This window comes from Oryx dammah, unplaced genomic scaffold (genome assembly GCF_014754425.2).
Source record: "Oryx dammah isolate SB20612 unplaced genomic scaffold, SCBI_Odam_1.1 HiC_scaffold_17, whole genome shotgun sequence".
NCBI lineage: Eukaryota > Metazoa > Chordata > Mammalia > Artiodactyla > Bovidae > Oryx > Oryx dammah.
This window is the reverse complement of record NW_024070201.1, coordinates 48,283,576-48,303,887: the sequence shown is the minus strand read 5'-3', so window position 1 is coordinate 48,303,887 and position 20,312 is coordinate 48,283,576. Positions and strand designations below refer to the sequence as shown.

The 20,312-nt window shown below is 40.4% G+C and overlaps 1 protein-coding gene across 1 annotated transcript; it reads right to left on the bottom strand.

Annotated features, from left to right (window-relative positions):
- Positions 1 to 5,671: 5,671 nt before the first annotated feature.
- LOC120875940 (olfactory receptor 51I2-like) lies at positions 5,672 to 19,378 on the bottom strand. The gene is made up of 4 exons (XM_040257684.1): positions 19,283 to 19,378; positions 10,761 to 10,894; positions 8,029 to 9,010; positions 5,672 to 6,291 (listed from the first exon to the last, which is right to left on the bottom strand). The coding sequence occupies exons 1-4, from the start codon at positions 19,376 to 19,378 to the stop codon at positions 6,268 to 6,270; spliced, it is 1,236 nt and encodes a 411-aa protein (XP_040113618.1). The 3' UTR covers positions 5,672 to 6,267.
- Between the last annotated feature and the right edge of the window lie 934 nt (positions 19,379 to 20,312).

Below are 20,312 nucleotides of genomic sequence, written 5' to 3'. Positions count from 1 at the left end.
GCCTCAGCACACTCATCGGGAAGATTTGATTTGTCCTCGAATGGCCTCCCTGTAGTCTCTGATCATTGACCTCAGCCCTAGCTGGGAGGGCTACAGCTGCAAGAGGACAAGACCTAAGGTTCTCTTCTCCAAGTTAGAATTTCCACAAAAGCCAACTGAAGACATAAATCAGGGACATAAATTTAGGTTCTTTAAGGGTTCAATGGAATCTGTCCTAGTAGTGTCACAAAGTTTTAGCATCTGATCTTGAGCTGGTGGCTCACCAATAAAGAATCCACCTGCAATGCAGGGGACATGTGCAAGAGATACGGGTTTAATCCCTGGGTTGGGAAGATGCCCTGGAGAAGGAAATGGCAACCTACTCCAGTATTCTTTCCTGGAATTTCCCACAGGCAGAAGAGCCTAGTGGTCTACAACCCATGGGGTTGCAAAAGAGTTAAACATGACTGAGTGACTCAACAACAAACATGACTGAGTGACTCAACAACAACAAAACAATGCTGAGCAAATTAACTTCTTAATTTAACAATTGTCGAAGCTCTTGTGTTCTAGATGTTAGACCCTCAACATTCTTGTTTGTGAATAATATCTCTCTGTCTCAAAAAAAAAAAAAAAAGACATAAAGTAAGTGTTACTGTATCTTTTTAACAAATAATAAAAATTACAGGGACTTTGTTGGTGACCCAGTGGTTAAGACTTTACCCTCCACAGAGGGTGCAGATCCTATCTCTGCTTGGGAGCAAAAATCCCATATGCTTTGTGGCCAAAGAAGCAATACATAAAACCGAAACAATATTGCAACAAATTTAATAAAGACTTTAAAAGTTGTACACACTAAAAAAAAAAAAAAAGGAAAAAATACATTAAACTGGAAGGAAGAGGCTTAGAGAGTTTCTCTAGGCTGTTTTGGGAAAGAGACCAAATCCAAATTCAGGTCTATTTGGCTTATATGCTTTCAACAGTCTTAAACTTCTGTATTGGCCATGGGCTGTACTAGATACTGGAGGTTTGTTAAGTGTGCGGCTGGCAGGATCAAATTATCAAGAAGAGATTGTTCTCTTCTGATGTTCACGTTAATAAGACTGAAGTTTCTCCAAATGAAGCTCCTTCCTGTTTCTCCAAAAATCTTAATTCTCACTGTTACCTTGCGTGTCCTTCTTATAAAGCCATTTGCCTTTTGTTGTGCTAATTATCTCCTTGCTCCTGCTTTTCTAATCCCAGACATATTTCTTTACTCTCATTCCCTCTTACTGTTCTGATTTTGATGATTTCAAAATTTTCTATCCTCTTTTCTTTTAGGGATAATCAGTTAATAAACAAGAACATGAATAATTGAATGAAAGTAATTTCATTTTCTAGTTTCCCTTATCTCAGCCCATAGGTCCATATGTTCACAGTTTAAACTATATACTTCGTATAAAGATCAGTGGTTTCTTCAGCTAATATTTATTATTATCCAATTTTATTTGGATTTGCTTAGGATCAACCCAGGAAATACTCTTTGTCATTGGCAGCATAAATCAAAATAGAATGTGTCAGCTCTCCGTTTAATTTGAAGGAATCAGGACTAATTTTATCTGGGATTAATGTCACAGTTCTCTTTCTTTCACTCTGCATTAATTGATCTCTTATTGAATTATTCTCAAATCCCTATCCTAGAACTTGACTTTTTCCATAGTTGATATGTAGATCCCATGCAACTGTAGGCATTTATGTGATCTATTACTCTTGGCTGTGGTAGCAAGATCCAAATGGTAATTTAAGCTGAAAATTATAAGAAGTTCAGAGCTTAAGGGGTTAAAATTATAGTATACCACATACATATTTTGAGCAACTCTAGTACAACCAAGCCAATTTCTTCTTTATATCCAGATAATTACTTTTCTACCTTTCTTTTGTTAATATATATTACATTGTTATGAGGAGTCTAATGAACTGTGGTGTTGGAGAAGACTCTTGAGAGTCCCTTGGACAGCAAGGAGATCCAACCAGTCCATCCTAAAGGAAATTAGTCCCAACTATTCATTAGAAGGACTGATGCTGAAGCTGAAACTCTAATACTTTGGCCACCTGATGCAAAGAACTGACTCATTTGAAAAGACCCTGAGAATCCCATGGATGGAGGAGCCTGGTAGGCTACAGTCCACAGGGTTGCAAAGAGTAGGACATGACTGAGCGACTTCACTTTACTTCTTCTGATGCTGGGAAGGATTGAAGGCAGGAAGAGAAGGGGACAACAGAGGATGAGTTGGTTGGATGGCAACAATGGACATGAGTTTGAGTAAACTCTGGAAGTTGGTGAAGGACAGGGAAGCCTGGTGTACTACAGTCCATGGGGTCACAAAGAGTCAACACAACTGAGCAACTGAACTGAACTGAACATTGGGAAAGATTCTTTGTGTTGAAAGAAAGGAAAGCCTTTTTTTTCTCCCTGTTCTTTTACTAAAATGCCTATTTTAGTAGCCTAGTTGGATTGATATATTTCTTGCTTCCCATGTTGTTCAGAATTTTGTAATAAATCACTTTAACCTGGAATCAGATCAGGTTTGGTCTTCTATTATTATCTCTAGCACACTAAAGGGTCAAAGATATTTTAAATTATAGCTCTCCCCTGAGGAATTCCATTCTTTCCACTTTAGCACTCTAGGACTGTGTTATCTTGTGACTCCATGTGTCTTGGAAAGTCAAACAGCTGAGAAGCAAAAGGCTGAATCCAACATACACTCTTTGCTACTGCTACTGCTAAGTCACTTCAGTCGTGTCCGACTCTGTGCGACCCCATAGACGGCAGCCCACCAGGCTCCCCCGTCCCTGGGATTCTCCAGGCAAGAACACTGGGGTGGGTTGCCATTTCTTTCTCTAATGCATGAAAGTGAAAAGTGAAAGTGAAGTCGCTCAGTTGTGTCTGACTCTTAGCGACCCCATGGACTGCAGCCCACCAGGCTCCTCCATCCATGGGATTTTCCAGGAAAGAGTACTGGAGTGGGGTGCCATCACCTTCTCCAACATACACTCTTTACGTGACCTCAAAGCCAAGTTATTTTCTTTTTTTTACAAAAGAGAGAAATAAAGAAATCTTATAATTGTGTGACATGATGGAGGTGCTATCTAATACTATGTTGTAGTCATTTTGCAATATTTAAGCCAAGTTCTTTCTAAAAGGCTCTTCTTAACTCAGAAAGATGGAAAGGACAGTCTCATAGTGAGAGTGTAGAAACCTAGCAAACATTCAGATTACCCACAGGATGCTCTCTGGAGTGGGATTTTAAAGATAGCCCTACATTGATACCTTTCTTAGAGAAATAAAAATGTATTAATTTGCTTGGACACAGAGTCTGGGTTTTTGCATAATTATCTGAATTAGACAATATCTGTGCATCAGGAAAGTAGCCTTTTCACTTCCTCTCTCTTATTTGGTGATGCAGACCTAGTATTCATAAAGGCCTGGAATCCTTTTCTTCCTGCTTCTGGCATCCACTCATTCTCCATCCCACTGATTCCTCCACATGGCAGCAGCTGACAGAGAGAGAATTTCAGACTCACTAACCAGGTCCCCACCCTTCTTAATAGTGTAAAAAGGGTTCTAACCTATGTTACTCACCCTGCCTGTCATTGCAGCCTTCTCTATTGCCCGTCATTCTGAAGAATCCAGAAAAAGTCTGCAACTTAGATGCTACTTTATACCACTGACTGGGTGCCTTAGTGAGTTGCTGCTCCCCAGGGATGTCCTGGCCACAGACCACAGAGGATAGTCTCTGCTTAGTCTTCCCTGGGAAATGGACAATGTACAAAACATGTGTTTGGTTGGAAAGTTGTGATCTGAGCAACTTTGAAACTATGGAACACGATGGGGCTTTCACAAAATCACAGGAAAACCCGGCACAAAAGTGGATCTGCTTAACATGCAAGAACAACCCTAGGGACCAAAGGGAGAGTGGCGAGAAGCAGACACACCTCTGCGGAGGAGAGTGCTAGGATCATCATCCTTTCTAGGTTCATCCATTCCACTACATTTGTAGGAAATTCTACTGGCACTTCAACCTTTTTTTCACTGTGCCTTCCAATGATATCAGATCTATTATCTGGAGTCACACAGAGCACTTCCTGGTCCCTCCAAGTGAGCCTTACGGACACTCAGGTGAGTTGTGTCTCTTTCTCTGCACTCTCTCCTTTGTTCCTAGGGTTGTTCTTGCAGGTTAAGCAGACTCACTTCTGTTTCTGTTTTCCCTGTGATTTTGTGAAAGCCCCATCATGTTGCATAGCAACTATGGATCAAGTAACCTGGGAAGACAGATGAGGAATAAATGGCCTCAGACAGAGAGATGACTGGGGGTAAACATGGGAGCTCATCCATGTCTTTGGACCTCTGTTTTAGAGATGCAGCATGCCTTCCTACTCAGGATATTGTCCTTTCCATCTGTTCTATCCCCAGGGGCTTCCTTTACTTCTAATAGAGTGAAAATAATACTGAAAGCATGAAGAGGCCCCAGAACCAACATGCAGAAGCATCTGTGTGTGTGTGTGTGTATGTATGTGTGTGCATAATAGCTTTATTGAGGTATGACCGATGTACAAAAAACTGAATTCCTTTAATGTATACAATTGGATTCATTTGGACATATCTTTTCATCCATAAAATCATTCATCACAATTAAGATGACAGGCATATCTATCACCCCCAAATATTTCCTTGTTGCAGATGGCAATATTCTCTTCTTTTTAAAGGGTAAGTAATATTCTACTTTATGTGTATACCACATTTTCTTTATCCATTCATCTGTTGATGAATATTTGGGTTGTTTTACTATCTTGGCTATTGTGAATAATGCTGAAATGAATATGGTATTTCTAGATTTGTAAGGAATGTATATGAGCATAATAAAGAACATGTATGACAAGCCCATAAATAACCTTATACTTAAGAGTGAAAAATTGAAAGATTTTTCTCAGAAACAAGGATCAGGAACAAGGGAAGGATACTTACTTTTTCCAATTCTATTCAACGTAGTACTAAAAGTCCTGGCCAAAGCAGTGAGATAAGAAAAAGAAACAAAGTGATTCAAATTGGAAAAGATGTTGGAAAAGACGTGAAATTTTCTCTGTTTGCTGACAATATGATCTTATGTCTTTGGAACCCTCAAATTCCATAAAAAGCTATTAGAATAAATTCAGTAAAGTGCAGGATACAAAGAATACAGAAAAATCCATTTTGTTTTTGTAACACTAAAAATGAACTGCGGTGTTGGAGAAGACTCTTGAGAGTCCCTTGGACTGCAAGGAGATGCAACCAGTCCATTCTGAAGGAGATCAACCCTGGGATTTCTTTGGAAGAAATGATGCTAAAGCTGAAACTCCAGTACTTTGGCCACCTCATGTGAAGAGTTGACTCATTGGAAAAGACTCTGATGCTGGGAGAGATTGGGGGCAGGAGGAGAAGGTGACGACCGAGGATGAGATGGCTTGATGGAATCACTGACTCGATGGCCATGAGTCTGAGTGAACTCCGGGTGATAGTGATGGACAGGGAGGCCTGGTGTGCTGCGACTCATGGGGTCGTAAAGAGTCGGACACGACTGAGTGACTGAACTGAACTGAACTGAAAAATGAACTATCCAAAACGGAAAATTTGAAAATAATCCCTTTTACAGTAGCATGAAAGAAAATAAAATGCTTAGGAATAAATTTAACCAAGGAGGTGAAATACTGGTATGTGGAAAACTGTTAATAACTGAAGAAAGAATTAAACAGGACACAAATAAATAAAATCACATTGTGTATTCATGGATTGGAAGACTCATTAGTGTCAAAGTGTGCCTATTACCCCCAGTGATCTGTAAAGGCAATGAAATTTATATAAAAATCTCAGTGATTTTTTTTTACAGATGTGGCAACAATCTTAAACTTCATATGGAATCATAAAAGACCCACAAAGGTCAAAGCAATCTTAAACTAGAAGAATAGAGCTGGAGGCATCACATACTTTCTGATTTCAAAATGTATTACAAATCTAAAGATTATGTATTGTAACCTAAATTGTATTGCAATTCAAAACAGTATGGTACTGGTATAAAAAATGGAGATCCAAACCCACTCATATAGAGTCAACTGATTTTTAATGTGGATCCCAAAAATAGACCATAGGGAAAGGACCAGTCTCTTTGACAAGTGGCATTGGGAAAACTGGATGCCTGCAGGAAAAAGAGTAAAATTGGACCTGATCTCACATCACATGCAAAAATTAACTGAAAATAGATTAACTATTTGAACCTAATACCTGGAAGTATAAAACACCTAGATGAAAAGTTAGGGAAAAGCTTCATGTAATTGAACTTGGCAATGACTTATTGAATATGAAACTAAAATCCCAAGCAACACAAGCAAAATTAGACACATGGGGATACATCAAACTAAAAAGTTAATGCATGGAAAAGGAGAAACAATCAATGGAGTGAAAAGAAAACTTATGAAAAGAAGAAAATATTTGCAAATCACATACCTGATAAAGGACTGATATAAAATATATGTAAGGGACTCCTGTCATTCAAAAAAAAGAAAAAGAAATAGCCTGATGAAAAAAATAGGCAAAGGAATTGAACAGACACATCTCCAAAGATGTACAAATAGGGATATGAAAAGGTTCTCAACCTGGCTAATTATTAGAGAAAAAAAGGATCAAAACCAAAATGAGCTATCACAATTATCATTAAAAAAAAGACAACAAGCATTGGTGAGTATGTGGAGCAATTGAAGCCCTGCACGTTGTTGGTGATAGTGTACTCTCCTGGAGCCAATCTGAAAAATAGTATGGGGGTTCCTTAAAAAATTAAATGTGGATCTACTGTATCATCTAGCAGTATGACTTCTGAATATATAGCCCCCAAATTGACATCAGGATCTAAAACATATGTGCAGGAGCATCTTAAGAGAACATTTGTGTTTTCAAATATTGGCCTCTAAATCCTGCTTAAATTTACTGACTGTTTTTCTGCCAATGCAGCTGCCAGTGAAGAAAATGCCTACCTGAGTGGCTTCTTTGGGATGACTTTAGAATGAAGGTATTTCTGTCCCAGGCACATGGAATTTTAAGAGGTGAGACAGAGAGAGACGTGTAACTGAACTGGAGGCTCTAGTATTATGATCTCAGGCTAGAGGAAGGTCATTCTTGAGCAAGGAGCTATCCCTTTGGAGCAAGGGATGTCCGCTGGATCTATAGCTGTGAAGAGCGGTAACTACAGCTTTCCTTGCCTCCAACACTGAGGCACATCTGACCACTCATTTCCCACAGCAACCAGAGAACTCCACATTTGTTTCCCCATTCTTTTCCATTCTTCTCTGCTTGCCTGGGGCTTCTCCAGTGGCTCAGTGGGTAAAGAATCTGCCTGTGCCCGAGTCACAGGAGATATGAGTTTCATTCCTGGGTCAGGAAGATCCCCCGGAGGAGGACATGGCAACCCACTCCAGGATTCTTGCCTGGGAAATCCCATGGACAGAGGAACCTCTGGGCTACAGTCCATGGGGTCGCAAAGAGTCAGACACAACTGAGCACGACTCGCCTACCTTTTCTGCCTGAGAAGCTCTTACTCACTTTGCAGCCTCCTTCTTCCCTGACTCCTTTCCTGACTCCTTTCTCATTTTTTTCTGGCAAAGCAGTAAGACCTCTTCTAGGTTCCTATAGCTCTATGTTTGGACCTCTCACAGTCTTATTGCACTTATTATAATTGTGTATTTAGAAACTTCTATTCTTCAGTGGAGGGAAGAGACTATGCATGGTTCATTTAATGTTCTCTCATAACAACCATAGACTCTTGCATGAGTAACTCTGAATAGAAAAGCTGAGGTTAATGAGTGAAGTAAAGAATCAGGGCTGATTCTGAGGATATGCATTTGCTTGTCATTCTCTTGATAATGTCTCTGGGTCAGGGCTCAGTGTATGGGCTTTCTGGATATAGGTTATAACTGACTGTGTTTTCCCTCCGTTTTTGAGGTTATTTCTTGACGTCATCTGCCTTTCCTCTTCTCCCTCAGCACCCTGAGCATGGCCTCCCGGATGGGCTTGGACTTGACACTGTAGATGACGGGGTTGAGCACCGGGGGCACCACCAGGTACACATAGGCAACAAGGGCGTGTACTATGGGGGGAAGGTGTCTCCCAAAACGGTGGATCATGGACACACCTATGACTGGGATGAAGAAAACCAGAACGGCTAAAATATGAGAAACACAAGTGTTGAGGGCCCGGATACGCTCTCTGGGAGAGGCCAGACTCATCACTGTATGAAGAATAAGGGTATAGGACAGCACAATAAGCAAGGAGTCAAAACCCACTGTGGACAGAACCACATACAGCCCATAAATGATATTGACAGTAATGTCAGCACAGGCTCGTTTCATGACATCTGCATGGAAACAGAATGAGTGGGACAGGAGGATCTTGCCAGGGCAAAAGTCCAATCTCTTTAGTAAGAAGGGCAATGGGAAGAGGGACACAGTGGCTCGGGCCACAATGGCCAGCCCAATCCTGATGATGACATTGTTTGTGAGGACAGAGGCATAGCGCAGGGGGTTGGAGATGGCCACAAAGCGGTCAAACGACATGGCCAGGAGCACCGAGGACTCCACCACGGAGAAGAAGTGGAGGAAGAACATCTGGACCAGACAGGCGTTGAAGCCGATGAGCCGATGGTCAAACCAGAGCACAGCCAGCGTGGTGGGCATTGTGGCCAAGGTGAGGCCCACGTCGGTGAGGGCCAGCATGGACAGGAAGTAGTACATGGGCTGGTGCAGGCTGGGGGTCCTCCTCACAGCCAAGAGGATCAGGCAGTTTCCAGTGAGGGCTGCAGTGTACATGGAGGAGAAGGGGATGGAGATCCAGCCATGAACGGTCTCCAGGCCTGGGATGCCAATCATCAGGAAAGCAGGAGGCTGGAAGAAGGAGATGTTGGCAAAGGACCAGGAAAAGAATATTCTTAGTTTACAGATGAGATCTCCAGAAAGATGGGACATTTTCAATCTGGACAGAAGAATAAGACAAGATAAAAACATGGGAAAAATGGCAGTTCTGATATTAGGTAACATGAGTTCACACACAGTAGCATATATTAAACATGAAGGAGATTGAAAATGTATTCCATCTGAAAGCAAGCAAAAGATAATATAATTTAAATGTATTGATATATTTAAATATTAAATATCTAAATATATTGATATATAATAATTTAAGTATAATTTAAATACTTTTGTAGTATCAGTTTTGAAATGCTATGCTGTGAAATACTGATCTCTTCACTTATTGAAGAAAGTGGTACTTTCTTTAAAAATACATGAGATGATCATAAAGAGTCCAATTTAAAAAGCTCTAGTTTAAACAAGAAGCAATGGCCTCATGGAAATAAACTGCAAATATACTGTGGAAACTTAAAGGGTTGATGACCTTGGCTCACTCTCATTGTTTTCCTGGGATTTTCCTTTAAATCTCAATACAAAAAGTATAAACAAGTAAATAAGCAAGCAAAAACTCTTTAAAGGTAGGTCAATAAAAGAATGTAAGAGGAAGAGTTGCACAGATATCTTTTCGCAGAGTATAAAATTCCACCAAAATTATGTCTGAGAGCTACAAGGGGCTTTAATCTGAACCCTGGGGTCTACAGTCATGTCATACCCACTCCAGTACTCTTGCCTGGAAAATCCCATGGATGGAGGAGCCTGGAAGGCTGCAGTCTGTGGGGTCGCTGAGGGTCTTACACGACTGAGTGACTTCACTTTCTCTTTTCACTTTCATGCATTTGAGAAGGAAATGGCAGCCCACTCCAGCATTCTTGCCTGGAGAATCCCAGGGACGGGGGAGCCTGGTGGGCTGCCATCTATGGGGTTGCACAGAGTTGGACACAACCGAAGTGACTTAGCAGCAGCAGTCAACATCATCAACTCACCCTGAAGGTAGGACTGACTTTTTAAAAAAATTCCTTTATTTCTTAGGTGGGTGACAAGCATTGTTTCTCTGGAGAAGATTGTGCATAATTTGGCAGAAACTTTTTAAAGAAAACATAGTGACGTTGCTGACAATGTCAGTTCTGGAGCCCTCCATCCAATCTCTCTCAGACATTGTGAGCAAATATCAAAACCTGACGGAATTCACTCCATTCAAAGTCAAGTAACAGAGAAGTTTCCATCACAGAGCTTGTGTAGACACATTTTGTAAAAATTAAAAGGGTTAAAACAACTTCAGTTCAGTTCAGTCACTCAGTCATGGCCAACTCTTTGCAACCCCATGGACCGCAGCATGCCAGGCCTCCCTGTCTATCACCAACTCCTGAAGTTTACCCAAACTCATGTCCATTGAGTCAGTGATGCCATCCAACCATCTCATCCTCTGTTGCCCCCATCTCTTTGAGATAAGGAATTATTCAAGAGAAAGAAGAAAATTCTGTATAAATATTTTCCAAGTAAAGAAATTAAAGAAATCATGAACCAAATTAATTTTTTGATATTGTGATATAAAAATGAGTCAGTGATAAATTAAGGAAAATGAATGCCAGATGTGATGAAAACTTGACAATTCCCCTCATTTACTTCCTCTCTGCAGAGGCTACGAGGGACACCTCTCCCTGGAAGTGTGGTCTGGGATTCCAGTTCTTCTCTGAGCGATAAACTCCCTAGTCCTCAGAAAGGCAGCCTTCTTCAGACTCTCTTCTCAAGAAGGCACGACCGTCTCTTATTGTCCAAGAATGGTTAGTTCTCTTTCTTCTGCCTTACGTTCAGACCTTCCACTGTTACCTCCATCTGAGGCAGAGGCACTAGTGGTCACTCTCCTGGAAGCAGAGAAGAGGGTGTGTTGAGAGCCCAGGTTACTCACCCTGGCTGCTTGTTGTCTCCAGCTGCTCTGCCGCTCCACGTCCTGCAAGAGCCCAGGACATCTTTAAGATGCTTTAGCTGCAGTACCACCTCCAGGGAAGGCCAGGCCTGAGCCACAGAGGAGCCACTCCACACAGGTCCCTGAGGATTTAACAATTTGTGGCTAGCTCTTGGAATGGGGAAGTGGTTGGAGCAATTAAACAATAATGGAGGAGAGGAGACAGACTCATAGATTCTACAATACCCCAGCAAGTTTAAATTATCTTCACAGACTATCCACTTCAATTGCAAATGAAATCCTTCGAAGACAATATTCCTCAGGCCAGCCCCCTCTTGGCCAAATTCCAAGACGAATCCTGCAGGAACAGCCCATTTTTGTGGAGGGTGGAGTAATGTGTTGGGAGCCTAGTAGTGTTGGCCTCTCCCAGACAAAGGGCATCAGGGAAGGCTTCCTAGAGGAAATGGAAAGAGCTCAGACTTCTAAAAGACCAACAGACCCTGTTCTGAACTCTCAGCTCTCATTCTGGGACAGACTCCAAGACTTTAGGCTTGTAGCTCCAGACTACAGCTGGCACAGATTCTGCCCACACGCCTAGCCTGGGGCTGCCCTGTTGAATCTAGGTCAAAAGGAGGAAACTTAGTAGAAACAATATGAACTACAGAGCCATTCAAAACTCAGTTCAAATCTTTCTCCATTTCTTGATGTTTCTTCCCACATATAAGTTCTGTGTCCCTTCTTTCTCCCTTTCTTTAGAGTTCTACTCCAAAATAGCTGTGACCTCAGCTTTTTCCTAAATCAATTTGGACTAATGCCACCCACTTGGAACTGCTTTCTATGAACACATTTGACTTTTCTCCTCTTTGATTTTGGCTGCACTCTCCCAGCTGAGGGCTTCCTGGTGGCAGTAGTGGTAAAGAACTCAGGATGGTAAAGAACTCAGCAGCAGGTGATATAAGAGATTCGGGTTCAATTCCTGGGTTGAGAAGATCCCTGAGAGGAAGGCATGGCAACCCACTCCAGTATTCTTGCCTGGAGAATCCCCATGGACAGAAGAGCCTGGCCGGCTACAGTACATAGAGTCACACAGAGTCAGACACGACTGAATCGACTTAGCACAGCACTCCCAGCTGAACTGGGCCCAGTGTATCTCCCTTTCTCCTCCATAGGTGATAAATTTAGGAAAAATTACTCAACTTTCAAATCTTATATGAAAATAAATTCATGTTCATTTACCTGAGCTGAGACTTTAGCAGTACTCCATAGTTTTCCTTTTTTTTTTTTTTTTTAAATTTTTTTGGGGGTAAATTTTATTTATTTATTTATTTTAATTAATTTATTTTATTTCATTTTATTTTTTTACTTTACAATACTGTATTGGTTTTGCCATACATCAACATGAATCCTCTACGGGTGTACATAAAGTTCCCACTCCTGAACCTTAGAATGGTCCCTCTAGTATGGTGTAGATGTAGGAGTGGAAGCAGGAAAAAGAGAAGATGGACTAGGCAAGACTCAGAGAGGGCACATTTGGCAGATTGGACAAAGAGCTTGAGAAGAATGGTGACAATTTAAAAACCAAAAGGATGTACAGAGTGGGAACTTATGTACATCCTTTTGGTTTTTAAATTCTCACCATTCTTCTCAAGCTCTTTGTTCAATCTGCCATCTTACTCTCAGTAGCTCATATGTTACTGCTCCCAGCTTCACAATGAGAAACAAAGGCCATCAAATGTGCCCTCTCTGAGTCTTGCCTAGTCCATCTGCTCTTTTTCCTGCTTCCACTCCTACATCTACACCATACTGGAGGGACCATTCTAAGGCATGTGTGTTTCATATCAACCCCATCTCCAAGCTTTTAACCACTTCTTTGTTGGCTGTCCATCACTTACAACAACATCAAGAAATCTTGGAATGGCAAAGCAGAAACTGAGACACTTTATTCTTTAAAAATCTTTTTGAGACAGTTGTAGATTCATATGCAGCTGTAAGAGATACCATATATCCTTCACTCAATTCTCCCAAAGTTAACTTCTTGTGAAACCACAGTACAATACCAATTTAGGAATACTGGCATTACTACAGTCATGATACTGAACATTTCCATCACCACAAGGCTCCCACATTCTTTTTTTTCTTCTTTTACATCTACTCCCACTCCACTGTTTCCCATCCCCCTTTTCATCCCTGGAAATCACTAGTGTGGTACTTAGTTCTAGACTTTTGTCAATGCAAGATTGTTTTACAGATGAAATTGTATATTATATAATTTTGGGGGACTATGTTTTTTCCACTCAGCATGACTATCTGGACATTTATCCAGCTCATTCCATGTATTAATAGCTTGTGCCTGTTTAAAATTGAAGTATAATTGAGTTACAATATTGTGTTAGTTTCAGGAATCTGAAACTATATGTATTTCTGTTTTTCATCTTCAATTTCTTTCATCAGTTTAAGTTCAAGTCTGTTACTTCCTTAGCTAGATTTATTCCAAGGTTTTTTTTTTTATTCTTTCTGATGTAATTATGAGTGGGGTTATTTCCTTAATTTCTGTTAGGAAATTAAGGAACATGGACATTAAGGAAATTAAGGACTCAGAACATGGAGATTTTTCCTATAGCCCTCTACCTCTCCCATATGTAAACCCTACTGGTCTTCAAAGTCAGATGTTCTTGGGGTTCATCTTTCTGATGCAAGACCTCTGAATTGGAGACCCTGATAAAGGGTTTGGGCCCTTTGTGCCTTGGAGAGAATCTCTGCTATTGTGATTAGCCACCTATTTGTGTGTTGCCTTCTCAAGGTTGTGAATTTTGACTACATTGTGTCTCTGCACCTCCTACCCATTCATTGTGATTTCTTCTTTGTATCTTTAGCTGTGGAAAACTGTCTCATATGTAGTTGCTCTGTATGTGCTCTGTATATATGTATGTGAAACTAGCTTCATCTTGTCTGACTCTTTGTGATGCCATAGACTATAGTCCACCAGGCTTCTCTGTCCATGGAATTCTCCAGGCCATAATACTGGAGTGGGTAACTGTTTCCTTCTCCAGGGGATTTTCCCAACTCAGGGCTCAAACCCACGTCTCTCGCATAGCAGGCAGATTTTTTACCATCTGAGCCACTTCTGTAAACAGTTGTAATTTTGATGTAACCATGGGAGGAAGTGTGTTCAGGGTCTTCTTATTTCACCATCTTCAACAGTTTATTCTTTTTAAATGCTGAGCAATATTGTAGGGTATGGCTATTACCACTGATTTTTTGTTTTTTGTTTTTGTTTTCTTAACAATTCACCTGTTGAAGTACATTATTTCTTATTTCCTGTTTGGGGTTAGTATTTTAAAGTTACTACAAATGTTTGTGTACAGGCTTTTGGTACATATATTTCTTCATTTCTCCGAGATCAATACCGGAGTACAGATGCTCAGTCATATGGTTGTTGCATGTTCAGTTTTTAGAAACTACCAAAATGTTTTTCAGAGTGACTAGCTATGCCTTTTCACATTTCCTCAGCAGTGCATGAAGCATCCAGTTTCCCAACATCCTTGCTAGCATTTGATGTTTTCACATTTGTTAAAAAAAAAAAAAAAGCTAGCTATTCTTATAGATATATATTGATATCTCAGCATGGTTTTAATTTTCATTTTCTACTGGGCTAATAATTTTGAATATCTTCTCATATTTTTATTTGCATCCATGTATCTTTTTCCATAAAATGTCACTTTATGATTTTTGCCTATCTTTAGATTTTTTTTTTCTAAATTTTCAAAGTCCTTTTCCTATTCTAGATACTAGGCCTCTGTTGGATATGTAATTGGCACACATATTCAATTCACACTCTGTATGTTGTCTTTTCATACTTTAAACTGAGTCTTTGATACAGCTGCAATTTTTAATTTTAGTGAAGCTTAATTTATCAATTTTCCTTAAATGAATCATGTTTTTGGTGTCAAGACTAAGAAAAGCTTTGCTCTAACTACTGAAGATTTTCTCTTACACTTTTCTAAGAGTTTTATAGATTTATGCTTACACCTAAAAAAGTTTTACATTCAAGTCAATGATTGACTTTGAGTTAATTTATGTATGTATTGAGGTATAATTAACAAATAAAATTGTAATATACTTAAAAGGTAAAATGTGGTGATTATATATACATATATATTGTGAAAGGGCTGGATCCCCACCATTCAGTTAATTAACAAAAATCAATCACCTCAAATACTTAGATTTTTTTTTTCTGAGAACACTGAAGTTGTACTCTCTTAGCACATTTCAGTTATACAAGGTAGTATTATTAACTATAGTCATCACATTACATGCTAGAGCCTTAGAACTTACTTATCTTATACCTAAGAGTTTATATTTTTTTCCTCAACATTTTCCTGGCTGATGTTCTCCTTCCAGATGTTTTTCATCAACACTTGGCTTCCCACAACTCCCAGCCTCCGACAAAAACCATTCTGCTCTGTTTCTTTGAGTCTGACGTTTTTTTTTCTCCTTGATTCCACATATAAGTGAGAATATGAACTATTTGTCTATCTCTGTCTAGACTGTTTCATTTAGAATAATGCTCTTGAGTTTTATCTATCCTGTAACAAATGTCAGAGTTTCCTTTTAAAAGGCTGAATAATATCCATATATTGTGTGTATATATATATATATATATATATATGTAATACATATGTACATCACATTTTCTCTATCCATCTGTCTGCTGATAGATGCTTAGGCTGTTTCCATACATTGGATATTGAGAATGATGCTGATATGAGAGTGCAGGTACCTCTTTGAGGTAATGATTGCTTATGGAATTTTTATTTTTGATTTCTTGAATAAGCTCCATACTGTTTTTCCTAATGCCTGGACCAATGCACAATCCCACTAACCAGACACATATGTTCCTTTTTTGCCACATCCTTGCCAACACTTGTTACCTCTTTCCTTTTGGGTAGTATCTGACATATACTATAACATCCACTATTGTTTATTTTGGTATTCTCTTCATTTCTTACAAGGCCTAGAATGTTGTAAATTATGCTTGAATATTTAAAGTTAAATGACATTTAAACATGGACATTGGGCATGATTTCCGGCACCAGTTGGGAGAATTGGTGGTGATCATCTTTGGAAAGAATCTCAGATATGTGATGCTGGTAATCTCTGGTTGTAAATATGTATTGAGAGTAAATCTTTTCTTCTAATAATAATTTTTAAAGCCTGGGGAAATCTCTATCTATCAAAACAAACTTATGTGGTGTTCTTATTTCTTGTCAGTCCAGGGTTGGGTAAATGATATGCTGCTCAGAGGTGGGGGGTAAATGTAATTATTGTGGGGATGGGAGTTGTCTTGCTTACAGAGCAACCTCAGACACTGTGGCTCTCATGGGGAACTGGGTACCTAAACTGGTGCCCTCCACTATTCAGGCCAACATAAACATGGCTGGGAACAGGGCAAAGCTTTTATGGTCCTTGGTCCCCAGAGACCCTTGTTCACTGGGAAAGAGACTCTCACGACAGTGAGCACTTGCCTGAAACCCAGAGGCCTCTCACGGCAGGGGCTGCCTGGGACCACCTCTCTCAGTTGACTCAGCTCCCCAGGCACCCAGAGGCCTCCTTCTTGAAGTCCTTCCAGGCCATTGGGGAACAAAAGGCAGACACTCTCCCAGGACCCTGGTTTGTGTGAACAAGGCATAAGTAATGGCCATAACCTGTTTTTAGTTTGCCACCTTCTGGAATGCAATAAGCATTTTTTTCTGGTACAGTTTTGAAGACTATGGCCTTTCTGTTGGTCTTTCTCCTCTAGTGCATATAATCAGTTATTTCAATCCAAATTGAATCCCATGTAAGTCCCACTTTCCCCCTCCACTACACTCCCTTCCTTCATCTCATTTTCCAATCTTAGTCCTGCTGGTATGTGCGTGTGAATTGGAGGGGTCAGAGAGGAACAAAGTCCAGGTCTTAGACTCCAAGCTCCTAGGCTAATGTGATCTAATCAGGGTTTTAAAACAATCTGTGTGTCTTGCTTGCCACAGGCAGAAACCCACATTCCTATCTCCTCATTATCCCTGTAAGGCAGGGATTATTATCTATCTCCTCAATGATAATAATAATAATGAGTGTTTATGAGTTCATCAGTTCAGTTCAGTCACTCAGTCGTGTCTGACTCTTTGCGATCCCATGAATTGCATCACGCCAGGCCTCCCTGTCCATCACCAACTCCCGGAGTTCACTCAGACTCACAGCCATAGAGTCAGCGATGCCATCCAGCCATCTCATCCTCTGTCGTCCCCTTCTCCTCCTGCCCCCAATCCCTCCCAGCATCAGACTCTTGTCCAATGAGTCAACTCTTCACATGAGGTGGCCAAAGTACTGGCTTTAGCACCATTCCCTCCAAAGAAATCCCAGGGTTGATCTCCTTCAGAACGGACTGGTTGGATCTCCTTGCAGTCCAAGGGACTCTCAAGAGTCTTCTCCAACACCACAGTTCAAAAGCATCAATTCTTCGGTTTCTTCACAGTCCAACTCTCACATCCATACATGACCACTGGAAAAACCATAGCTTGACTAGACGGACCTTTGTTGTTATGAGTTCATACTAGGTATTAAACACTGCACTAAGCATTGTGTATGGATAATTGCACATAATCCTCACAAATGCACTAAGGGGTAGACACTATTATTGCCCATAGTAAACTAAAGAGGAAAACAGGCCTCACAGAAAGTGAATTGACTTGATGATAAGAATGGTTTGCTCTCTGTGATGGACTGGGCCTCCTTTCAGAGAGCCCATGCATATCTACTGGGTGGAAATTTCCCCATCTTTGATTTTTGGAGAGAGCTATAATTGGTAGAATCAGGGAGTAGGAGGTCAAGTTGATAAATATAGTGTTTGGGCAAATACTAGGTGTGGCCTCAGGGAAGGAGGCTGGTTTTCTTTTGTGGGTCAGAAAGCAGTTCTGAAGGAGTCCCTGGAGAGATTCAGCCTTGCAGGATCTTTAGAATTGTTCCTGGCTTCTTAACGTTTGGGCTTCACCTGTGGCTCAGGTGGTAAAGAATCTGCCTGCAATGAGGGAGACCTGGGTTCAATCCCTGGGTTGGGAAGATCCCCCAGAGATGGGAAAGTCTACCCACTCCAGTGTTCTGGCCTAGTCCATGGGATCACAAAGAGTCAGACATGACTGAGTGACTTTCACTTTCTTAATGTTCACAGCACATCATATAACTTCCCTGGTGGTCCAGCAGTTAAGACTTTGAGCTTATACTGCAAGGAGAGGGGGTGATGAGGGAGGGGGTTTGAACCCTGGACAGGGAAATAAGATCTCATATGCCACACTGGGCAGCCAAAAAGTAAAAAAAAAAAAAAAGATTGGAAATGGGATTTAGATTTTTTAGACTTTGCATAATTTAATCACCATGTTTACAGACTTCAAAGAGATAATGTGATTTAGACAAGGTCACAAGGCTTAGTGGCACAACTGGAATTCTAAGCTCCTAAGTCTTATCCGAGGGCTCTGCCCTCCTCTCAGTATGGTGATCAAATATGTTCTTCTTTGGGATACTTAAACAATAGCAACAAAAACTTAATATACTTTCTTTAACCTAGATGCAATCATTTCAAGATTTTCTTGTTATAAAATTGATGGTGATGTTTTAAATTTTAAAAATAATTATCATAGTAAAACATACATAAAATTTACCATTCTAACATTTTTAGGTGTGCAATTCAGTGGGATTAGGTATATCCATGTTGTTGTGCAACCATCATCGCTATCCATTTCTAGAACTTTTTCATCATTCTAAACTGAAATTATGTTACCTATTAAACAATAACTCTCATTCTCCCCTACCCCCAGCCCCTGGAATCCTCTACTTTCTATTTCAATGAATTCTACTTTCTAGTTCAGTGAATTTTTAGTACCTTATATAATTGGAATCCTACAATATTTGTCCTTTTGGGTCTAGCTTATTTCACTTAACATCATATTATCAAGATTCATTAATGTTGTAGAGTGTATCATACTTTGTTCTTTTTTATGGCTGAATAATATTCTATTGTAGGTATATAACCAGTATTCTTTATCCATTCATGTATTGAACACCTGGGTTGTTTCCACATTTTGGCTATTGGGAATAGTGTTGCTATGAATACAAGTCTTGGGACTACTTTTTTTTTTTTTTTAAAGTTAAAATCCTGGGGCAGAGGGAGATGTAGCAGAGACAGAAATGGAATATGAATAAATTGGGCAGCAGTGAACAGTGAGAGATTTGGGAGCAAGAGATGGCACAATTTATTAAGTTGTTAATCTGGTTATTCTCTTAGGTTTATGGAAGTAGTTAGGAGGGTATGATTTGAGGTAGAGCAATGCACAGGAAAATAGAAGAGAATGGAAGTTGTGGGAAGAGACATAGTCAATTTCATCAAATGAGGCTTCTGACCTCATTATTTGGGGTGAGGCCCAATACTCGAATTTCCACTTTTACAGAGCATGAGCACTCCTTTGTTTTCTTAAAGGAGTCATCCATTTCTTCCATTCTCTACTTCTCAGACCTGGTCTATGTGCACTGATGAACTGCAAGACTTTGGAGGCTCTTTTACAACCTCTGGACAGGCGATCAGAATTGGATGCTCACAGATACATCATGTGCTAGGAGGACCCTTCTCCAGGAGAAAGGCTAAGAGTCTGAGGTTCCCTCCTTCTGATCAAGAGCCTACAGGCTGAAGTCTCCCTCATGGTTTATCCACCCTAATTACCCACAAGAGATTTGTTAAGTGAAGCTGCTGAGGGAACACATAGGCCCAGTGATTGTCTTCAGACTTTAGCATCTCATCAGACCTGCTCAACGATACAATAGGAATAGTCCATTTCGAAAAGATGCATTTAGCTTTTTGCACTGGTGAGAAAGAAGACCAGGGAACCTCTCACATAGGATTCTATGAATGTGAAAGCAGTAGGCATAACACTTAGCAAAATTTGAAATAAAATTTATAATGTCTCATTACCTAAGTTAAAACTCAGACCTTGGATATGTTTGACAGATACAGAAAATACTTAAAGAAAGGGAGACATGATTGAAAAGATGTTAGGGATCAGTTCAGTTCAGCCGCTCAGTCGTGTCCGACTCTTTGCGACCACATGAATCGCAGCACACCAGGCCTCCCTGTCCATCACCATCTCCCGGAGTTCACTCAGACTCACGTCCATCGAGTCCGTGATACCATCCAGCCATCTCATCCTCTGTCGTCCCCTTCTCCTCCTGCCCCCAATCCCTCCCAGCATCAGAGTCTTTCCAATGAGTCAACTCTTAGCGTGAGGTGGCCAAAGTACTGGAGTTTCAGCTTTAGCATCATTCCTTCCAAAGAAATCTCAGGGCTGATCTCCTTCAGAATGGACTGGTTGGATCTCCTTGCAGTCCAAGGTACTCTCAAGAGTCTTCTCCAACACCACAGTTCAAAAGCATCAATTCT

What these genes read in the sequence shown, in the direction of transcription:
- LOC120875940 (XM_040257684.1), bottom strand. Translation starts at nt 19,378, where the DNA reads ATGGAAGAAATGGATGACTCCTTTAAGAAAACAAAGGAGTGCTCATGC. An exon ending in GATGGAGGTAACAGTGGAAG is followed by an intron (nt 9,011 to 10,760) that starts GTCTGAACGTAA and finishes TCTTCTGTCCAG; the next exon opens with ATTGAAAATGTCCCATCTTT. An exon ending in TCCGGGAGGCCATGCTCAGG is followed by an intron (nt 6,292 to 8,028) that starts GTGCTGAGGGAG and finishes CTTTTCATCTAG; the next exon opens with GTGTTTTATACTTCCAGGTA.